The sequence below is a fragment of the Morus notabilis genome, unplaced genomic scaffold (genome assembly GCF_000414095.1).
Source record: "Morus notabilis unplaced genomic scaffold, ASM41409v2 Scaffold784, whole genome shotgun sequence".
NCBI lineage: Eukaryota > Viridiplantae > Streptophyta > Magnoliopsida > Rosales > Moraceae > Morus > Morus notabilis.
The window spans coordinates 95,558-113,614 of NW_010368042.1; the positions used below are offsets into that span (position 1 = coordinate 95,558).

Genomic DNA, 18,057 nt, shown 5'->3' on the forward strand with positions numbered 1-18,057 from the left:
ATTTTTTAATAAAAAATTAAGGCATTGTTCAGTTTGCAGTTAGGATTGTGTGATTTAGTTTGAATTGTGGTGATTTAAATTACGATTCGAACTGATGTTTTGGATATACAAATAAATTATGATTCAACTTAATAATAAAATTTGAACTGTATTTAGATAAAATATTGAAATCTGTTATTTAAGTTTTGTGACAAATCTTATAAAATCTCATTGTAAATGACATTAAAAAAATACGCAATATGTATGGAGATTTATTCCTCTCTTCATTATGAACACGTTAAAAATAAAATTATCTCAATCAGAATTAAAACGAAAAAGTTATAACATTTTTAAGCTCAAAGTTAAATAGAGAAAAATAATATAATCTAAATTGTTTTCACTATAAAAAACAATTCAGATTGTTAGAATTTAGGAGAGAGAGAGTGAATTCTAAAATTAAGGGTTAAAACCATTGTTAATGGTTTAAATTGTTCTTAAATTATCCTCTACCAAATATCAATTTGAATCTAAAATTACAGATTTTAAATTAAGATTTAAACCGGTGAAATAAGCATCAGTTAAGTTTCTTTGAGAACATATAAACCAAAACTACAGTGTTGCCGACTTAACGGTCTTAATCTACTCGTTATTGTATATTTATTTTATGCAAGTATTTTGTTTAATCAATTAATAATTATTTTGATCGAAACATGTTGGGATTATTTGAATAATAATTAAGTATATTTGTTTGGTGATATCGAAACAAGAAATAATATGTTTTCTCTCTTTTCATATTGTTGATAAGGTAAATATTTATCCAGCATTCATGAAAAATATGTATTGTTTAAGGAACAACGTTTATTGTATTTTTTTTTGTTTACAAAATAAATATAATCCATAGTCATATTTTTTCTTAAAAAATAAGTGAAATTTCTTTTAACCACATAATATAATTTTTATACTTTTCTAAAATACATCACAAGAAAGTGCATTTAGATTTTGAGACTTTTTCTGGTGCACCTCTATTTTTTGAACTATCAGTAGGCCTATTTTAAATTGATTGTTTATAATAATCATGTGATAAAAAGCCAATATCGTTCCTGGCCTGCACAATCAGGCATCGTTCATTTCACTAATTTGAGTTTTCAATTTTAGGTTTCTACAGTAAAAAACTCTCAGAAAATGTCACATCTAACTTTTTCTGTTACAGTGAAAGGCTCTAAAAAAATGACACATCTAAACTCGAATTGAAAATTCGAATCCGTGAAGTGAACGAGATCTAAATTATTATTATTTTTCAATTGAATTAGTGAACGTGAACTGCACAAATTAATACAAATATAAGGCATGGAATTACCTCACATGACCTATTTTCTTTTTCTTTTTTCCTGAAGATATTTCATGTCTTGATGATATCACCTCATGATATCATTGTAGGAGCATAAGAGGGGAAAAAACAAGAGAAAGAGGGGATATGATAGTTAAATTCTTAAGTATGGAATTTGAAAATATTAAATGTCAAAAATACTAACCTCTTTTTTTAAGAGATTTTTTGGTACACCTGGTGTACTGATAAATCAGATTTTTTAGCCGTTAGATTTATATATTTTTTAACTTTCACGTGATTTTATACAAATTTAACATATAAAAAACGTAATCTACTAATATATTGACGTACTGGAAGGATCTTCTCTTGTAGGCTCCCCATTTTGACCTACGGGTAGGCCTTGTAAAAATAGAGTTTGACTCCAGTTTCATTGGGTTTGAGACTGGGGGTACATATTATAAATGTGGACGGCCTTGCAGCATAGCATTACTTGATCCCACTCTGAGGAGAAAGTGATTTTTATTCCAGCGTTGCAAGGCAATTGATTGTGGGGTTTCACCTAATCGAGAGTTTGTAAACAAATTGAAGAATTTTATTAAGCGTAAGAGCACATGAGACTCACGCGCCATATAGCGGGCGAAAGAATTACGCTCCCAAACCCCCCACCGCCTTAGATTAGATACCGGGTCGCAAAGCAAACAATTCGGATCTTATTCGGATCTTTCTCTAATTTTTCTCTTCTTCTTTTGTATAACAAATACCCGCTTCACTGTACCAAACACCCCTTCGTCACTCTCTCGGCCGAAAGCCCTAGCCCCAAAACGCGAAAAGCCCCGTCCGTACAGGGGCGTAACTGCAAAGAAATATCTAAATATTTTTTCTATTGAAGAAACTCGCGGCCATGGATTTGCAGCAGAGCGACTTCGATCGCCTCCTCTTCTTCGAGCACGCTCGCAAGAACGCTGAAGCTGCCTACGAGAAGAACCCTATCGACGCCGATGTTCGTAATCTTTCTATATCTTCGATCTTTCTCGAACTATTTGATTCCTTCCTGTAATTTTTTTTTGTCGACATTTTTCGTAGTTTTTCTTCTGATGAAGTTTGATGGTCCGTTTCTGAGAAGGAGAATTACAGTCCTTTTTGGGTCTGATTGTTTGAGATTTTGTTTTTTTGTTTTTGTTTGTTTGTGTTGAATGCAGAACTTGACGAGATGGGCAGGGGCTTTACTGGAGTTGTCTCAGTTTCAGAATGTTCCCGACTCGAAGAAAATGATTCTAGGTGCCATTTCATATCCAAGTTATCTTTTTTTTTTCCTGGGAAAATGAAATATGATTCCGAGATTGTTGTATAGTTTTCGATTATGAGTTTTAATTTGGGCGTTTTGAAAGAAGGATTTTTTTTTTCTTTTCAGTGATTGATTATTTCGTGAATCTTCTCTTTCTCTCCGCAATTTTTTGGGTATGAATTTAATTTAAATTGCGCAGATGCAATTTCAAAGCTGGATGAGGCTTTGCTGGTTGATCCGAAGAAACATGATACTCTTTGGTGCCTGGGAAATGCTCATACTTCTCATGCATTTTTGACTCCCGATCTTGAAGAGGCAAAAGAGTATTTCGCTAAGGCGGCGGAAGCCTTTCAGCAAGCTCTTGACGAGGTTGTTCTTCTCTCCTGACTAATGCAATCATTATAATATGTGCAAAAAACAATTTTTGATTCAAAAGTTAATTTTGTAATAAAGTGGGGTTCTTTTCAATGATAGGATCCTGATAATGAGCTTTATCGCAAGTCTTTGGAAGTGGCTAATAAGGTATTCTCAGCTCTTATGTACTTTGAAAAAACCTCGTGCCTTTTTTGTTGAATTAAGAATGCTATTAGATGGCATCGTTATTAAACATATTATTGACTATTTAGTGGATTTAGGACTTTCTATTAGATGATAGTTATCGGGTTATACGGCCATCATTGGTTTGTTTCCATCGAGAACAATTGTGGTTATAGTGTGATGGATTGAACATGAAAGGCACCTGCTGAAAGTATATTTGTACCCTATAAAGATGGTAGCTGAACTTAGAATGACCTCAATCATCAACAAGCTTAAACTGCTAAAAAACACTTTTAATTCTGCATGCGATATCTGAAGTAGGCTGTGTTTCATGTTTGGGAATGAATTCATCAAAATTCTTCGTATCAACATGGCTCTTTTCTCAGTACCTTTGGTTAATTGTGTGATTGTTTGCATCATAGGCAGTTTGGATCGAATTTGAGGAATTCCTCAGTCATTTCAGGTTTTAGATCTGGTTTGTGGAGTAGGTAACAGACCAGACAGAGTCAGAAATGTTAATGCTTGCTGTTTGAGTTTCTGAAAATTGGTATTTTTGCGGAAAGTGGGTTAATTTTATGCCGACTTGGGTACAGCACGTTCACGGTTGTGGGTATTTTATATGCTTTCTGTTTGTTTCCTATTTGATCTTGCCTTTGGTTTTAACATAGGGTGAGGAATCTGTATTCTTAAGCACTTTTTATGATTTAGGCTAGGTCCGTTGACATGTAGGTGTTTCAAGTTACATACCATTGACAATGTGCTGAAAGAGAAGGAATTAATAGGTGTGCTACGTACAAGGAAAAACTTGGTAATGGTAGAATCATAGAATTAGGCTCTTGCGATGTCACCGTTTAGTTGATTAAAGCCTTCTGGTGGTAGTAAGGCTTAAAGTTGTAGACCTTGACTAGCATTGTATTTGTAGGTGGGTGTTTGCTTAAGTAAATTTTTGCAATCTTTCTTTTTGGCCCCTCGAAACATACATTGCAATTAGTTGAACCTTGGATTTGTTTTACTAAATTAACTTCATATTTGTTTGTTGGACTACTAATTTGTTTGAGTCTTGATATACTTGATCATGGATATTGCATCTGTAGGCCCCAGAATTGCATAGGGAAATCCATAAACACGGTTTAAGCCAACAGGCAATGGGATCTTCAGGGCCTTCCTCTTCATCGGGCACCAAGGTAATGCCTGAAATCTTTTCTTGTTCTCTATCTAAGTTCTATTTGAAGTCTTGCCATTTGTTAAGTTGTTGCCTTATATTTTTTGGGTAAATGCATGTACATGAGATTATAAGGAGCTAATAGTGGTTAGTGAAAGATAAACAGACAGCACTAGCTCATCACGTGGTTCTGGACTTATCCTCTCTAGATGTTTGATGTCTGTTAACAACTACCATTTTGGTAATGATGATAGTGTTCTATTTTGGTTATTAATCTAGTGTAAATTGGACAACATTGACGATTTAAGCATTTTAAACATTGATTTTTAACTATAAATCATTTTTTTTTTTTTGGGAATAGACATCAACAACACCAGTTTAATCAAACATTATCCATAAATCAAAATCTCGACAATTACGTTGACAACGGCATTTGAATCCTCGTGTTTATGTCTAATGATACACATACAGTTCTGGAATTGCATTATATTTTTTTTCTTGTATTCTTGATCTGGGTTTTTGTTTTGCAGACTGCAAAGAAAAAGAAGAGCAGCGATCTCAAGTATGATATATTTGGATGGGTAATCCTTGCTGTTAGCATTGTTGCATGGATAGGATTAGCAAAGTCACATGTGCCGCCGCCTCCCCCACCCCGATAAGAAAGCCTTTTTTTTCCCTCTTTTCTGGAAGAGTGAAAAGATTTTTATGAGCAATTTGAGCTTAGTGCATGTAGAATTGGGAATCACAGTAGGTCCAGATTTTTCACATCTGTGCGTTTCACCATGTAACTGAAAAAATAATTAGGGGATTTTCTATATGAAATATGATTTTTCAATAGTGATTCTGGTTTGTTGCTCCCAATAATGCTATGTGATTATATCGATTCTTCGATAGTAATATCTAGTATGATTCTTTTGCAACTTCTAATTCTACTTTTGACACCAACTTTTAATCCTTTCCAAAAGAAGAAGAAAGGTGCTATTACGTCTATAGACTATAGATAAGATAAGATTTTCCGTGGTCTAGCTCTATCATAACATCTGTCATCATAAAACGATTGCCACGCTATGGGTTTTGTTGCCAATGGCTGCATCATGAGTTATGTGTGGCATGTGCAGTTCATTGCAACCTAGAAACAGTTTTTCCGGTGTCCTTAAATCTAATTTAGGCCTCTTGGTTTTTATGTATATCTCATTTTGTCGTCCTTTAGCCTTGCAACAAGCTTGACTTAAATTGAAAGAGAAGCGCGCCTCCTCTGTTCACCACAGTCGAATCATCATGATCCTCTTTTGGGTTTTATTTTTTATTTTTTATTTTTTATTTTTCAGCTTCTCGTAGTAATATGGTAGGATACCGGTGGTCATCAATAACGGCCAAAGTATTTAATAAGGAGAAAGGAGACAAAAAATACATGGGTCGGGATTCTTTATTCTTAATTAATATTCTTTTGAGTCAATTAACTATACTAATAAAAAAAGAGGGTATTAGTTAAAGATGAAGGATGAATTCTGCAATTTTCTCTTTATAAATATAGTCTTTGGTCGGTAACTGTGAAGTACCTTTGTAGAATATCAACTACATATTGTTGAGTACAAATTAGGTGATTTGAATCAGAACTCAAATTAAATTACTGTGATAAAACTTTTTAAATTTAAAAATGTCATGAGAGAACACTGTTTGAATCTAAACCAGGTGGTTTAAACCCATTCTCAAAGCACACCCTTAATATAACCTTTAAATACCATGATAAGACATTGACCATCATCGGTCACTACTGTGAGTGTTTTGACGTGTTGACATTCTCAATGTGATAAACTAACAATGACCCTAAAATTTAGGACACAATGATAATAATCCATAAAAATAATAAGTCCTCTTTTTTTTTTTTTTTTAAATAATAAGTCCTCTTTTCTCTTTCCTTCAAGAGTGGGCATGTATAATTCTCGCAGCCCACAATGGGACGTTTGTTTCGTTCTTGATTTTGAATCATGATTCATGATTTTTTACAGTATTTTTTCATAAAAAATATACATAAAATGAGAATGATTCTGAATCATAATTTTAAATTTATGAACCAAACGTACTTAAAAGCCCTGTTAGTTAAGTTGGACGTTTGGAATTTTGTAAACTATTTGCGTGACGACGTCGTTTCCAGAGTGAAATCGGCAACCCTGGAACTTTCTTGTTAGTTGTAGCTTTCTTGTTAGTTGTAGCATGTAGTAGATGACTATATACGAGGGTGATGATCATTTTCATCTGTTTCGTTTCCTTTCCTTTCGTTTCTTAAGTGCCATTTTTGGCTTTCGCTTTGGCTTTTGCTGTGGCGCCAAATGTGAAGCCAAAGAGGCTCTCCACTCATTGTAAAAGAGATGGCTTTCCAAGCAAAACTTCAAGCTCACACCCAACCTCTCTCACTCTCCTCCTTCGACACCCTTTCCACGCGCCGCTTCGGTCCGTACAGAAGCCGTCTATCTCTCGCCGCCGCCGCCACCACCACCACCACCACCACAAAATCCCCTTCTCTCCAAGTATTGGCTTTTGCCGTTAAGAGAAGCCCTAAGCGCCTCAAATACGCAAGTCCCCGCTTTACCAAGGTCCTCATTATCCCTCGCCTTTTCTTCCCCTCTCTCTCTTCGTTTGTTTGCGGAAAAAAAAAGTTGAAAATTCTGTGAATTTTGCGGTGTGCTATTCTCAAATCCATTTTGTTCTATGTGTGTGCCAAAAAGATCTCAATTTTGACTAGAAATTTCAGTCATTGAAGGTTATGAATGACTAGTTCTTGCGTGAGGACTTCTTGTTGAATTGGGAAACAAAACTGTCAAAGAGCTGAGAAACATTGTTATATGATGGTTTTAATATATTGTCAATATACTGCATTATTAACGGTAATAAACAATGTTTTAGTTAAATTTGTTATAATAACTTTCAGGAGGATGAATTGGTGTATGTTGAAGTTGATCCATCAGGAGCTGATAGCTGGAAGTTGGAACCGGTTGTGAATCTCTTGAAAGAGGGAGCTGTTGGGGTCATTCCTACTGATACCGTGTATGAATTTGTATCATATCTTATGCAATTCTTTATCCCATTTTTTATTTTATTTTTTTAATTTTTATTTGGTTAAGTAACTGCATCCTTAGTTTGTTTGTAGGTATGCACTAGTTTGTGATTTGAGAAACCACTCGGCAATTGAGCGACTTCGAAGGTAGATTTCGTTGTAAGACGGATTTGATTTAGTCCATTAATTTCTGGGGCTACTGAAGCGCTTTGATACTCTAATGCCCGCGATGACGAGTCTCTTGTTTGTTTTTTCCCCTGCAGAATTAAAAACATAGAACCTCTAAAGGCAAGGAGTGCGACTCATTTTTTGTTCAATTCTTCAATTTCTGTAGAAAGCGCTTTATCATGGTATTTAAACACCAACCACTGGATACTGGATAGTATATGCTTTTGAACTTAATACCTTCTTTTCCCATGCAGCCCCTTAGCATTTTATGCCACTCCTTCCGGGACATAGATATATACACAACTGGATTTCCTAGAGGTGATGGCCAAGGCCACGCAAACATATTCCGGGCCGTGAAGCATTGCTTGCCTGGGCCTGTAAGTCTGTTCTTCGATTATGCTGTAATATCTTCAGTAAGAAGAAATCTCGAATACCCTCAAATCTACAGCAACTACTATAGCTTGACACTATCGTTCCGCTAATGGTGTAAAGACATACTGGCACTCTTTCTATATGATCTTTAATTTATTAACCTTTCATGGCATCACCAAGATCATTTGAGTATGGTATCAGTTTCTTGTTGCATTGGGGGTACGTAATTAGGTTCTTTTGAAGTGGAAAGTTGCGATCTCTAACACAGTTGTTTTGATAACAGTACACCTTCATCTTATCGGCAAGCAAAGAATTACCCAAACAGTGCATAAGGTACGGGACTACAACCGCAAAATACGCGTCAAGGAAAAATGTTGGTATCCGAATGCCTGATGATGCAATATGTCAAGCAATGCTAGAGAAGATGGAGGCACCATTGATATCTACAAGGCAGGTCTAATTGCTATATCTATTTTGTTTGGTAGGAAAGAAAGATATGAGGCTAGATATACTAATTTTTCATATATCATGGCCTCTATTTCTCGTTTCTCATATATTATTATGCTCTTATGCTGAATGCACGTTTCTTATGTCAGTGTTAAGGGCCCCAAGGAAAATGAGTGGATGATAGATCCTGTGGTTATAGCTGATACCTATGGACCAGAGGTAGGTCTATCAAATGAACGTTGTTTCTGAAACTGAAACTTTCTATTTAGGTTTTTTAATTCCTGGGAAAACTTTATGAATCTTGCCTATCTGTGTTTTTCCTGGTATTAAACAGGTAATTTACTTTGTTAGTGATAGGGGAAGGAAAAGATGACAGGCTACATAGAAATTTAATTTGTTGATGACCTTTTCTTTGTAACAAAAAGGCTTTTTTTCCCTTCATTTCCTTCAAGTAAACCATGGAAGAAAGAAATTTCAGCTTTAGCGCTTATGCAGTCTGTGGGTGTCTTTTCGAACACCTTTTATATTGTTCAGTTTTGAACCGTTGAAGCATACCTAGACCTTACTCTGGGCTTTTTCTTTGCATAATCTCTTCCTTAATACAATTCTAAATTTGTGCATTTGAAATTGAATCAGGGCCTTGATTTTGTCATTGATGGTGGCTTGAGAGTCGCTGATCCGTCAACTGTAGTTGACATGACTGTAATTCCTCTGAAAATCGTACGTCAAGGAAAGGTAAAACCAGGTTTCCAACATGAGTGATGGTTTTAGACCCTTATGCTAGACAATTTGTACGCAGCACTCAGTGCATTTATGTACTAGGTTTTATTTATTTATTTATTTTCAGCACTTGCATTATTTTAAAAAATGGATACATTATTTGAGGACTTTTATGCACATTTCAGCGTTGTGGAACTAAATCTTGTTTACCCTCCCCACAAGAAAGTTACATGTTGTGCAAGCCCTCTTTCTCTCTTTCTCCCTCTCTCTTGCTAACTAGGTCTTTTGGAGATCAAACTCGAATTTAATCACTTGTTAAGCCATGCCTAGCAATCTTGAAGAATTGTTTGAGTAACTTGGCTTATGTATTCCATTCTCTTTTTAGGGACCAAAGTTACCGTGGATGGTTGTGGAAGATTAAGAGGAATCCGCGAATGAAAAAAGAAGATCGCCTCGTCTGCCTCTGCCGGCTTGAACCTTGAGGAAAATACCATTTGGATGCCCGCGTGTCTCAGTCGTTTTTCGTCATCTTTGATTTAAGTTTGTTACACATGTAAAAAATAGTGTACATACAAGCTCAGTCGAGAAATTCGATGGTTAGAACAATGACAATCAATATTGGATGTCACTTCCGTTTTACATGTATGTTTCTCCTTAAATAAATAAATAAAGCAGATATCATTGTATGTTGATCATCTCAGAGCAAAGCATGAGTGTAGTATGATCTGCTTAATTAAAAGGGTGTTGATTAACTTAGACTGAAGCCAAAAATTTTCAGGGAAAAAAAAGACGCTTAAAAGTTTCAGCATATTGAATTTTTCTGAAACTTGTTACCAATATTTTGGTGATATTTGAGTCACAGAAGAAATTTGAATCAACATGGAAAAAAATTGGTCCACTTTCACCTTTATCGAGTGGTCTTATTCATGATCCAACTCGCAGTGAATGCTCTGTTGGGACAGTAACTGTGGAATCCTTGGATTAGATCATGGCTAACTTCAGGTGTATCTTTAATCTACAATATTAGAGAGAGAGAGAGAGAGATAGATATGGAAGATGGCATTTATCAAAATGGATATTTCTTCTGTTCATTTTACTTAGAAATGAAAATAAAGAAATAAATAATTACAGCTAGGTCGGCTGATGGGGTAGTTAATGAGGGATGTGAGAAGCAGTAATGAGACTGACAACAAAGGCTGGTTTGGTGGTTGTTCTGAGCTTTTTTCCTCTGGCTCTTCAACTTTATAACCATACAGAAACACTGCACATTAAATGTGTGTGTGTGTGTGTTTTTTCAACTCTCTTTTGGGTTCAAAGGAGAACAAACATCTTTCTTGGTTTCATCTCTCTGGATTTTGGCTTAATGTGATGATTCAGCCACTCACTCCTTAAAAGTCTAAAATGGGCAAGCTCAAGCTTCCCATACTCTCTCTCTGTGCTGCAGTAGTAATCTTCGTGCATGTTCTAAACTCGGTCGAATCAACGGTCCTGATTCGTTTTGATCAAGCTCCCCAAGCAAGTTCAAGATACTCTTATGCAGTTTTTAGATACTCTTTTGAGAGGCTGAACGGTTCAAATGCATGCCATGACAATAGGTGTTCCATATACTGCCAAGTATGTACTGTTCTTCTTGTTGGTCTCTCTTTAGTTGTTCAAATTATATTTATTTTAATGACAATTAAATGGCATATTCAAGTGTTGGTGATTTTAAATGACAATAATGTAGGTCCGGTGCAGTCTTCTTTCCGTGTTTAATACATAAACAAGTTATAACAATTTTCATAGTTTTGAGTATTTCTAATACTGAAATTTAAAGGAAAGCTTTAATGTACAATTTGTGTTGTTGGGAAAATCTAAACTTAGAATTCAATACATATAGCAATGAATAACATAATTCATATCTCATATTTGAGTGTGAACAGCTTGATGGAGAAGTCTTGAGTTCTTGTCCAGCTAATTTCATAATACTGAAGAACTTAACTGTCAACCGTGACCACAAATTTATTCTTAACGTCACAACCCGAAGTGGCGAGAGAAACTCATCAGCTTATTATTGGTTCATTGGTGAGATTTTTTTTCATCCTTTTAGAAGAACTTCAATACTTTTTTCCGTAGAAGTCACTTGTTTAATTTCGGATTTGTATTTAGTCATTTTCACTAAGAAGTTTTTCTCCTTCGCTCCTACTTATCTAACAGACACAGTACCACCAACTGCAACAATTTCCACCAAACAGAACTATACTAATGCTAAACGAATAGCTATTGATGTCAAATTCAGCGAGGATTGTGCTGGACGGGGTGGCTTCAAGTGTGTAAACTCCTCGGACTGTGATGTAAGTTGGTTGGTTGTGGAAACTCAGTACTCACCAAAATATGCATACTTTCAAGATCAAGGCATAACTCTATGCTTTTGCTAAAAAACCATTCTCTCTTGTAGGTCATAATCAAAGGACCGGCGCATATAGACCCAAAATCCTTGCGCATTGTTAAGCCCTCCATACATTACAAGCTTGACGTAATTCTTTCCATGGAAACTGCAGTTGGACGAGTTGTAATTACAATGGCAGATAGTATTTGTACAGACCAGGCAGGGAATTTCTTTACAAGAACAAATGGTTCCTCTATAATCATTCACTTTGGTGGGATATGAGTCTCCATTTAGCTTTAATGCGGATTTGTTGTCATTTCATCACTTAATTATCTCATAAACTGGTAACTTAAACAGATAGAAGGCCAGTGCTGGTGGATTTCTGGACCGCGGTTCCTTCATATGAGTTAGTGATTAATGGGGTCCCAAGAACTGTCTTTGCAACCAACAAAGTGGAAAATTTAAAGATGTTCTTGGACTTCAGCATTCCCATAGTGAATTCCACACTGCAGATTTTAAATTCATTGAGGGTGAACCAGGGTAGAAGTTTATCACCTATTAGTGGTAGAAATCAAGGGAACCGCCGATTTGCTTTCGAAGTAAGTAGAAAGCTTCAACTCTGCCCTTTTTGTTTATGTTTCATAATTTTACTTTGGATTTAACTTGTACATTTAAAGAATTTCCCATTTCCTGTATAAACTGTAGCTGAATGTTACATCAAGAACTGAAACCATCACGGTCGAACTACAAGCTGAATTATTGATTGGCAGGAATGGATCTCCTGTCTCACCTGTTGCCTCAGTTACATTTCTATATGGTATGCAATTCTGTAGTTTTTTGCTGATCCCACGTAGTTCAGGAAAACTTTTCAGATCCTCTTCTTGAGCTTATTGCTATTTTTCTGTTAGATTCTGTAAAGCCTGGTGTAAGACTAAGTACCAGCTCTCCAAATGTCACAAGGGAGTCCGAGATTAACATTATAGTTGAGTTTACAAAGCCGGTTTTTGGGTTTGAAGCTTCCGTGGTAGAAGTGATTGGTGGCAGAATAACAAGGCAGGTGCTTCTTGCTTCTCTTCAACTCTTGACACAATTGTATCTATAATGGTAGTCATGTCAATGTACAGAAAATATGAACCTCAAGTTATGTCAAAGTGTTCTGCTTTGCTTTCGGTAGGTTGAAGGAAGTTTCGAGAGCTCTGTACTCGTTGAATGTCGTGGCAGTAACTCATAACGTGTTGTCATTAATCATTCCTGAAGGGAAAGTAAATGATATTTCAGGAAATCCAAACTTGGCATCAAACCAACTTGAAGTGAGGCACTGTATGTATACAATATCTTCCTCTTTTTAAAGCTTTTCTTCCTTTCTATTTAACACCTTTTTTTCTAAATGATAATAATATTTTTTCTCTTGCGGATCCAGATTCAATCCCTTCATTGTCAACTGCACTGCACTCTTTTGTGACTGCGGGAATATTGGCGACATCATTAGCGACAGCTGTTCTTTCAATTTCAGTGGCCAATCTTGGGGCTATAGACACTCTTGCCTCTGGGAGTACCAGTATTATTGCCACTGATCCATCAATGAATCTTCACGTAAGTTTTTAGGTACTCAGCAGATTCGAAATGAAGCAGGAAATTTTTAGCATGTTTAACTTGGAATTTACTCACCACATATTTTTCTTAGTAAGATCCAATTTGAACATCTGATCAGCTTTCATGCAGGGTATGGTTGGACATCTTCAAGTGTTTGTCCTCTCAGAATGGCTCTCAGTTACCCAACCCATTGAATTTTCTGAGTCTGCAAAGGGTCTTAGATGGCTTATACCTCATCAAAAGCTTCCATGGAAACATGATAGTGCTTCAGTTTGGCCCAACTATATTTATCTAACGGAAGAGAAGCTTGGAAAGAAATTTAGCACCGTTTCTGAAAACAAGACGGCTACTTATCAAGTTGACTCTTGCCTTAAAAATATTTCTTGTCCACAATCAACAGAGATTGAACCCACAACCGGCTGGCTTCATGGGCAGTATAATATAAGCCTGAAAAAGGCGCCTTATGGACTGCCTCTTGATACCAAAGAATATTTTATTTATTTCCTGGTGAGTATTTTCATTACTCAGGCATTGCTTGTATCTGAACCATTGCTTGTATCTGAACCAGAACCTCTTTTTATGAGGACTTTGTCTTGTAGAAAGGAGAGCCGTTATCTGCTAGCGATGTCGTAAAGAGAATGGAGAATTATAAAGGGTAGTTCCACAATTACCTTTGTCTATATAGTTTGCATACTAGTTTACATTCTGCCACTTTGCAAACAACTGTATGTATCTGTGATATCAAAAGTAGTATGTTGTCTAACATCATTGAGGCTGTTTTCCATACAGGTGGCAAGACTTAGAGATGAACTTGTTCTGGCTTGGAGTGGTAGGAGGCGGTCTAGTTACGGCACATATTCTGGTATTACTTTTTCTAAAATGGAGAACAGGAACACCAGTTCATGGGATACTTTCAGTTCCCCGGTTCGAGATATTTCTCCTGATTCTCATGCTACCTTGCATCTCTCAGTCGTCAGCATTTGTAATAAGAGGTGACGATTATTCACATTCTAAGCGAATCACAGTTAATTTCATTGTCTGTCAAGGAAGTAAATCTAGTCTAACTGCAGGTGGTACAACCGGGGGAATAATCACGGGAGCTTTATTGCTTGCAGTCCCCGCAGCTTTTATTTTATCATTATGCCTTTTTCTCATAGTAGCAGTCTTCTCTGGAAGTCTGCTTCAGTACAAGGAAATCAAGCATGTTGCTATAACAAAATCATGGTACATAAAGCTTTGCTTCTTCTTTACAATGAAGCCCACAACAGGAAAGTGGTTTTACAGAGAAGGGGTCCCTTCGTCTTTCCTTTCACGTTTTGGAATTCTCTTTGAGAATTGGAAAGGTCCTCCATTGTTTGCCTTTGTCGATCAAAACGACTCAAACACCACAAACAAGTGGGGTGGAAGTGGCCATTACGGGATTGGGAGAATACGAGCTGTCAGCTCAGTCGACAGTACTGAAGAGACTGAAATTCCCTTGCTGAGAAGACTTTTGGGCTGTGCTAGATCTTCATACATAGTTCTCGATCTCTTAAGAAGGGTCGGTTTGGGGATCATCTCTGGAGCTTACTCATCGAAGAAATTGAGCCAAAGTATGTTTGCGTTGACAATCACAGTGGTGCAGTTCATGTATCTATTCCTACTCAAACCATACATCAGTAGAGGAGTCCACCTTGTTGAAAGTGTGTCTCTCTTGTGTGAGGTTGGACTTTTTGCTTTATCTGTCAGTATGACTCGCACAAATCCAATGGAAGCACAAAAATTGGGATTTGTTATGCTGGCTCTCCTCTTGATTACCTTTGTTTCTCAGCTTATAAACGAGTGGTACGCACTAATAAATTCCCTACTACGACTATCACATCCTCGGAAAAATTCTCTCAAGCTCGGATTGAAGGTCGCTGCTAAAGGTTTTATTCTTCCTTTCCTTCCAAGGAGACATTGGCCTGGAGTTATACCGAGATCCTCCCATGCGAAAACAGGCCTAGCTCCATTCCTTCCTCCAAGTCCAGAAACAGAGTTAAAAAGAAGAGAAAGGAGAACAACTAGTATTGACCCCATCGGTGCCATGAGTTCAACAGTCGTCCCTGTGCTTAGTCCTGGTTCACCAAGCCCCGATGTTATTCAAATGGCAGTTTCCACAACTGCGGAGAGAAATGTTAGTTGGCAGAGATCCGGAGAAGGAAAACAGCTAAAGGGACATGAAGAAGAGCGAAAGAGTGAGATGAAGAAGCTAAGAGCATTGGCAAGGGCTAGTTTCTCAGGGGACTCAAATGCCAAGGAAGCTAGCACCAGCTATGCACTATAGCCTATAGGTTTTGAATCTTTGTAAACTACAAAGGCTAGATTCTGACTAGAGCATTAGTTTGTATTTTCCAAATCGTTCCGAAATCTCTTCTGCAATTTGTAATTTTTTTTTCCATTTCATGTTCAGTTAAAAGTAGTGGAATAGTTTTATCATTTGAATTGTCATCTCCAGCAATTATCAACACAGAGTTCAAATGACTAAAACAGCAATGAACAAAAGAAGATTCACAAGAATAAAGGGTTGAATAGAATGCTTTTAACAAATCATGTAAATTACAATTCCCAAAAGACAGATTTCAAGACTAAGTACTGTCACATCAATGAAGAATTGAAACCTATTAGTTAACCGAAAGCAGATTGCTTGATTGGAATGTCACACAAGATCAGTAATAGTCACCAGAGCTAATCAGTTTCCTCGGCAACATCATCTCCATCAGAGAAAGGATGAATCAAACCCTTGATCAAACCGTTAAGTCCATGAACAACCAACCACTCGCCGCGATATACTTCTCGAAACGCAACCGGCAAACCATTCAGCATAGGAACGCCGTCGGCCACCGTCACATTGATCGTAAATCCTGGCGAACACGTCAGTAACTTCGTCTCAACCTCACACCGAGTCGAGTCCTTCCACTGCACCCATCTCGGCACCACATGTCGGCGGAAAATCGCCGCGTAATCACCAATATTATTCGCCTCATCTTCTTTGAATGCTTGATCGACCGGCGCAAAATCGTGAACTTCGTCTGATCTTTATGGATCTCCATCAATTGAGCTTCAAGAAACGCAGCGATTACAGAATAGCCTCTGGACCTTAGAAATTTCGCGATCGAGCAAAAGTACGTCCTCCGGATTCGGAGAAAACTCGAAAGGCGAGCTCAAGAAGTCGTCGACGCCGCATATAACCACAGAGCCGTCGTCCAACACGTCATTGTCGTTGATTCTGACATTGTTGAGGGACAAATATCCGTCGTAATTCGGCGAAGCTGTGACTACGAGAGAGTGATCCGGAATCAGAGTGGGGATTCTGGTGCCGCGATGAAGAGTCTTGAGCGTTTCGGCGGGGATTCTTGACGGCGAGACGTGGTAGCGGAGGAGGAGCAGAGAAGGCTGGCCGGAGCGGAGGAAGGCCTGGCCGGAAGGAGCGAAGACGGTAGCTTTGGAGAAATGGAGAGCTAGGGTTTTGGAATTGGCGGCGAGTTGGAGAGTTAGGGACATTGAGAGGTAGTTGGAGTTGGAGAGGATATAGGCGGCGTTGAGGAGGGTGGAAAGAGAGAAGCAGATGGCGGAGGAGGAGAGAGAGAGGATGATGAGAGAGAATATGAAAAAGGAAGACGCCATGGGAGAGCTGGTTAGTTTTGCTTGTTTTCTTTTCTTTGGTGAAGACTAAAGACTGAAATCTGAAGGAGAAGGAGATGTATCGGGAAGGCTCGAGAACGGGACTCACCGGAATATTCTCTTTTGGGCGGGAAATTGAGCTAAAATGACTAATTACCATGTGAATAATATATATATATATATATATTTGAAAATGAGAATTTCATTCACAATACAATCACTATCGTTTGGTTGTTAGATTCATGTCATGATTCGAAGCATGATTCGTTGTTTGTTATAGTATTTTCTCTCATAAAAAATACACGTAAATCGAGAATAATTCTGAATTATGATTCTGAATCCATCAACTAAACGTCCACGACGTGGAAGACCCAAACACATTTACTGCCCATGCATTTCACCGATTCGAGTTTTGTTACAGTAAAATGCTCTCAGAAATAGTCACACCTAACTTTTTGTTACAATAAAAAGCTCTCACATAAAGTCATATCTCAACTCAACGAACTAAACGGATACTTAAGGTCCATTTAGTTTTTTTATTTGGATTTTTAATTCGATTTAATATGTGATTTTTAGCGACTCAACTCTGACCACAGAGGTTCGATTGAAACAATAAAGGGGGTAACACATGTACTAAGGTCTAACAAAGAGAAACCAAAGAAGCACGTAACCAATCGAGCACAAATTTGGCTATTTCAAACACACCACAAACTGCAAAAGTCAGTTGGTAACTCTGGTTGACTGAAATTGAGAGACTAAAGACACAAAGGCCTACCACAACACCACAAAGCACCATAACTTGCAGACCAAACATAACAACAATCCCAGAAGATAGGGAGATCACCTTCGTTATTACAACAAAAAACCAACACAACAACAAAAACACGCTACTAAACAGCGTAAACATCAACGCCTTTATTAAAATAAAACAAACATTACAAAAGGTGGACACAGCCACACAGGTAGATCTGTCGGCACCAAGCTGGCCACCACGACACGGAGAGCCATAATCGAAGGAGCAACATCACCGACCATGGACCCACACGCAAGAAATCCCAAAAGGAGTGTTGTACAACCAGAGACTGAGCCCTAGCATTGAAGCCCACCCTGAAAAACTGGTGCCTCCCATCGCCAGAACCTATCAAGCCTACGACCACGGCAACTCTCACTCCACAGCCCACGCTACCCTTCCCCAAAACTACATCGAAGAAAGGGGTAGAAACTTAGAGCAAAAGTACCGCCCAACTTTGTCAAGATGCAAGATCTCCACTTCCACCACCATTGGATCACACCCACAGCCACATACCAACCACGTGAGACCCAGCCACCGACTCAACTGCCGAGAGTCTGGTGACTAGCCAGTGGCGGGGCCGGGCCCAGCGCTAAGTGAGAAAACAAAAGG

At 37.7% G+C, this 18,057-nt stretch overlaps 4 protein-coding genes across 4 annotated transcripts; 3 read left to right on the forward strand and 1 right to left on the reverse strand.

The window, feature by feature from the left end:
* The first annotated feature begins 2,083 nt into the window (after window positions 1–2,083).
* Window positions 2,084–5,151, forward strand: LOC21394055 (mitochondrial import receptor subunit TOM20). Its single transcript, XM_010114064.2, has 6 exons — window positions 2,084–2,306; window positions 2,506–2,584; window positions 2,791–2,960; window positions 3,066–3,113; window positions 4,223–4,312; window positions 4,821–5,151. The coding sequence occupies exons 1-6, from the start codon at window positions 2,208–2,210 to the stop codon at window positions 4,947–4,949; spliced, it is 615 nt and encodes a 204-aa protein (XP_010112366.1). The 5' UTR covers window positions 2,084–2,207; the 3' UTR covers window positions 4,950–5,151.
* Window positions 5,152–6,523: 1,372 nt separating this feature from the next.
* Window positions 6,524–9,722, forward strand: LOC21394056 (uncharacterized protein YciO). The gene is made up of 9 exons (XM_024176048.1): window positions 6,524–6,884; window positions 7,220–7,335; window positions 7,439–7,492; window positions 7,609–7,633; window positions 7,768–7,890; window positions 8,169–8,335; window positions 8,482–8,551; window positions 8,969–9,067; window positions 9,438–9,722. The coding sequence occupies exons 1-9, from the start codon at window positions 6,660–6,662 to the stop codon at window positions 9,471–9,473; spliced, it is 915 nt and encodes a 304-aa protein (XP_024031816.1). The 5' UTR covers window positions 6,524–6,659; the 3' UTR covers window positions 9,474–9,722.
* A 731-nt stretch (window positions 9,723–10,453) lies between these two features.
* LOC21394057 lies at window positions 10,454–15,413 on the forward strand. Its single transcript, XM_024176052.1, has 13 exons — window positions 10,454–10,666; window positions 10,975–11,116; window positions 11,249–11,385; window positions 11,490–11,691; window positions 11,778–12,019; window positions 12,126–12,237; window positions 12,329–12,473; window positions 12,595–12,740; window positions 12,841–13,013; window positions 13,143–13,520; window positions 13,613–13,668; window positions 13,803–14,005; window positions 14,084–15,413. The coding sequence occupies exons 1-13, from the start codon at window positions 10,454–10,456 to the stop codon at window positions 15,316–15,318; spliced, it is 3,384 nt and encodes a 1,127-aa protein (XP_024031820.1). The 3' UTR covers window positions 15,319–15,413.
* A 306-nt stretch (window positions 15,414–15,719) lies between these two features.
* Window positions 15,720–16,658, reverse strand: LOC21394058 (putative fasciclin-like arabinogalactan protein 20). Its single transcript, XM_010114067.1, has 2 exons — window positions 16,115–16,658; window positions 15,720–16,063 (listed from the first exon to the last, which is right to left on the reverse strand). Exons 1-2 carry the CDS (start codon window positions 16,656–16,658, stop codon window positions 15,720–15,722), a joined length of 888 nt encoding a protein of 295 aa, XP_010112369.1.
* Between the last annotated feature and the right edge of the window lie 1,399 nt (window positions 16,659–18,057).

Excerpts from the sequence above, each read along its gene's own strand:
- LOC21394055 (XM_010114064.2), top strand. The coding sequence starts at position 2,208 with ATGGATTTGCAGCAGAGCGACTTCGATCGCCTCCTCTTCTTCGAGCAC. Across the intron at positions 2,307-2,505 it reads AGAACCCTATCGACGCCGAT|AACTTGACGAGATGGGCAGG; the intron begins GTTCGTAATCTT and ends TGTTGAATGCAG. Across the intron at positions 2,585-2,790 it reads CTCGAAGAAAATGATTCTAG|ATGCAATTTCAAAGCTGGAT; the intron begins GTGCCATTTCAT and ends TAAATTGCGCAG.
- LOC21394056 (XM_024176048.1), top strand. The coding sequence starts at position 6,660 with ATGGCTTTCCAAGCAAAACTTCAAGCTCACACCCAACCTCTCTCACTC. Across the intron at positions 7,336-7,438 it reads GTCATTCCTACTGATACCGT|GTATGCACTAGTTTGTGATT; the intron begins GTATGAATTTGT and ends GTTTGTTTGTAG. Across the intron at positions 8,552-8,968 it reads CTGATACCTATGGACCAGAG|GGCCTTGATTTTGTCATTGA; the intron begins GTAGGTCTATCA and ends AAATTGAATCAG.
- LOC21394057 (XM_024176052.1), top strand. The coding sequence starts at position 10,454 with ATGGGCAAGCTCAAGCTTCCCATACTCTCTCTCTGTGCTGCAGTAGTA. Across the intron at positions 10,667-10,974 it reads GGTGTTCCATATACTGCCAA|CTTGATGGAGAAGTCTTGAG; the intron begins GTATGTACTGTT and ends GAGTGTGAACAG. Across the intron at positions 12,020-12,125 it reads ACCGCCGATTTGCTTTCGAA|CTGAATGTTACATCAAGAAC; the intron begins GTAAGTAGAAAG and ends TATAAACTGTAG.
- LOC21394058 (XM_010114067.1), bottom strand. The coding sequence starts at position 16,658 with ATGGCGTCTTCCTTTTTCATATTCTCTCTCATCATCCTCTCTCTCTCC. Across the intron at positions 16,064-16,114 it reads TAAGGTCCAGAGGCTATTCT|ACGAAGTTCACGATTTTGCG; the intron begins GTAATCGCTGCG and ends CATAAAGATCAG.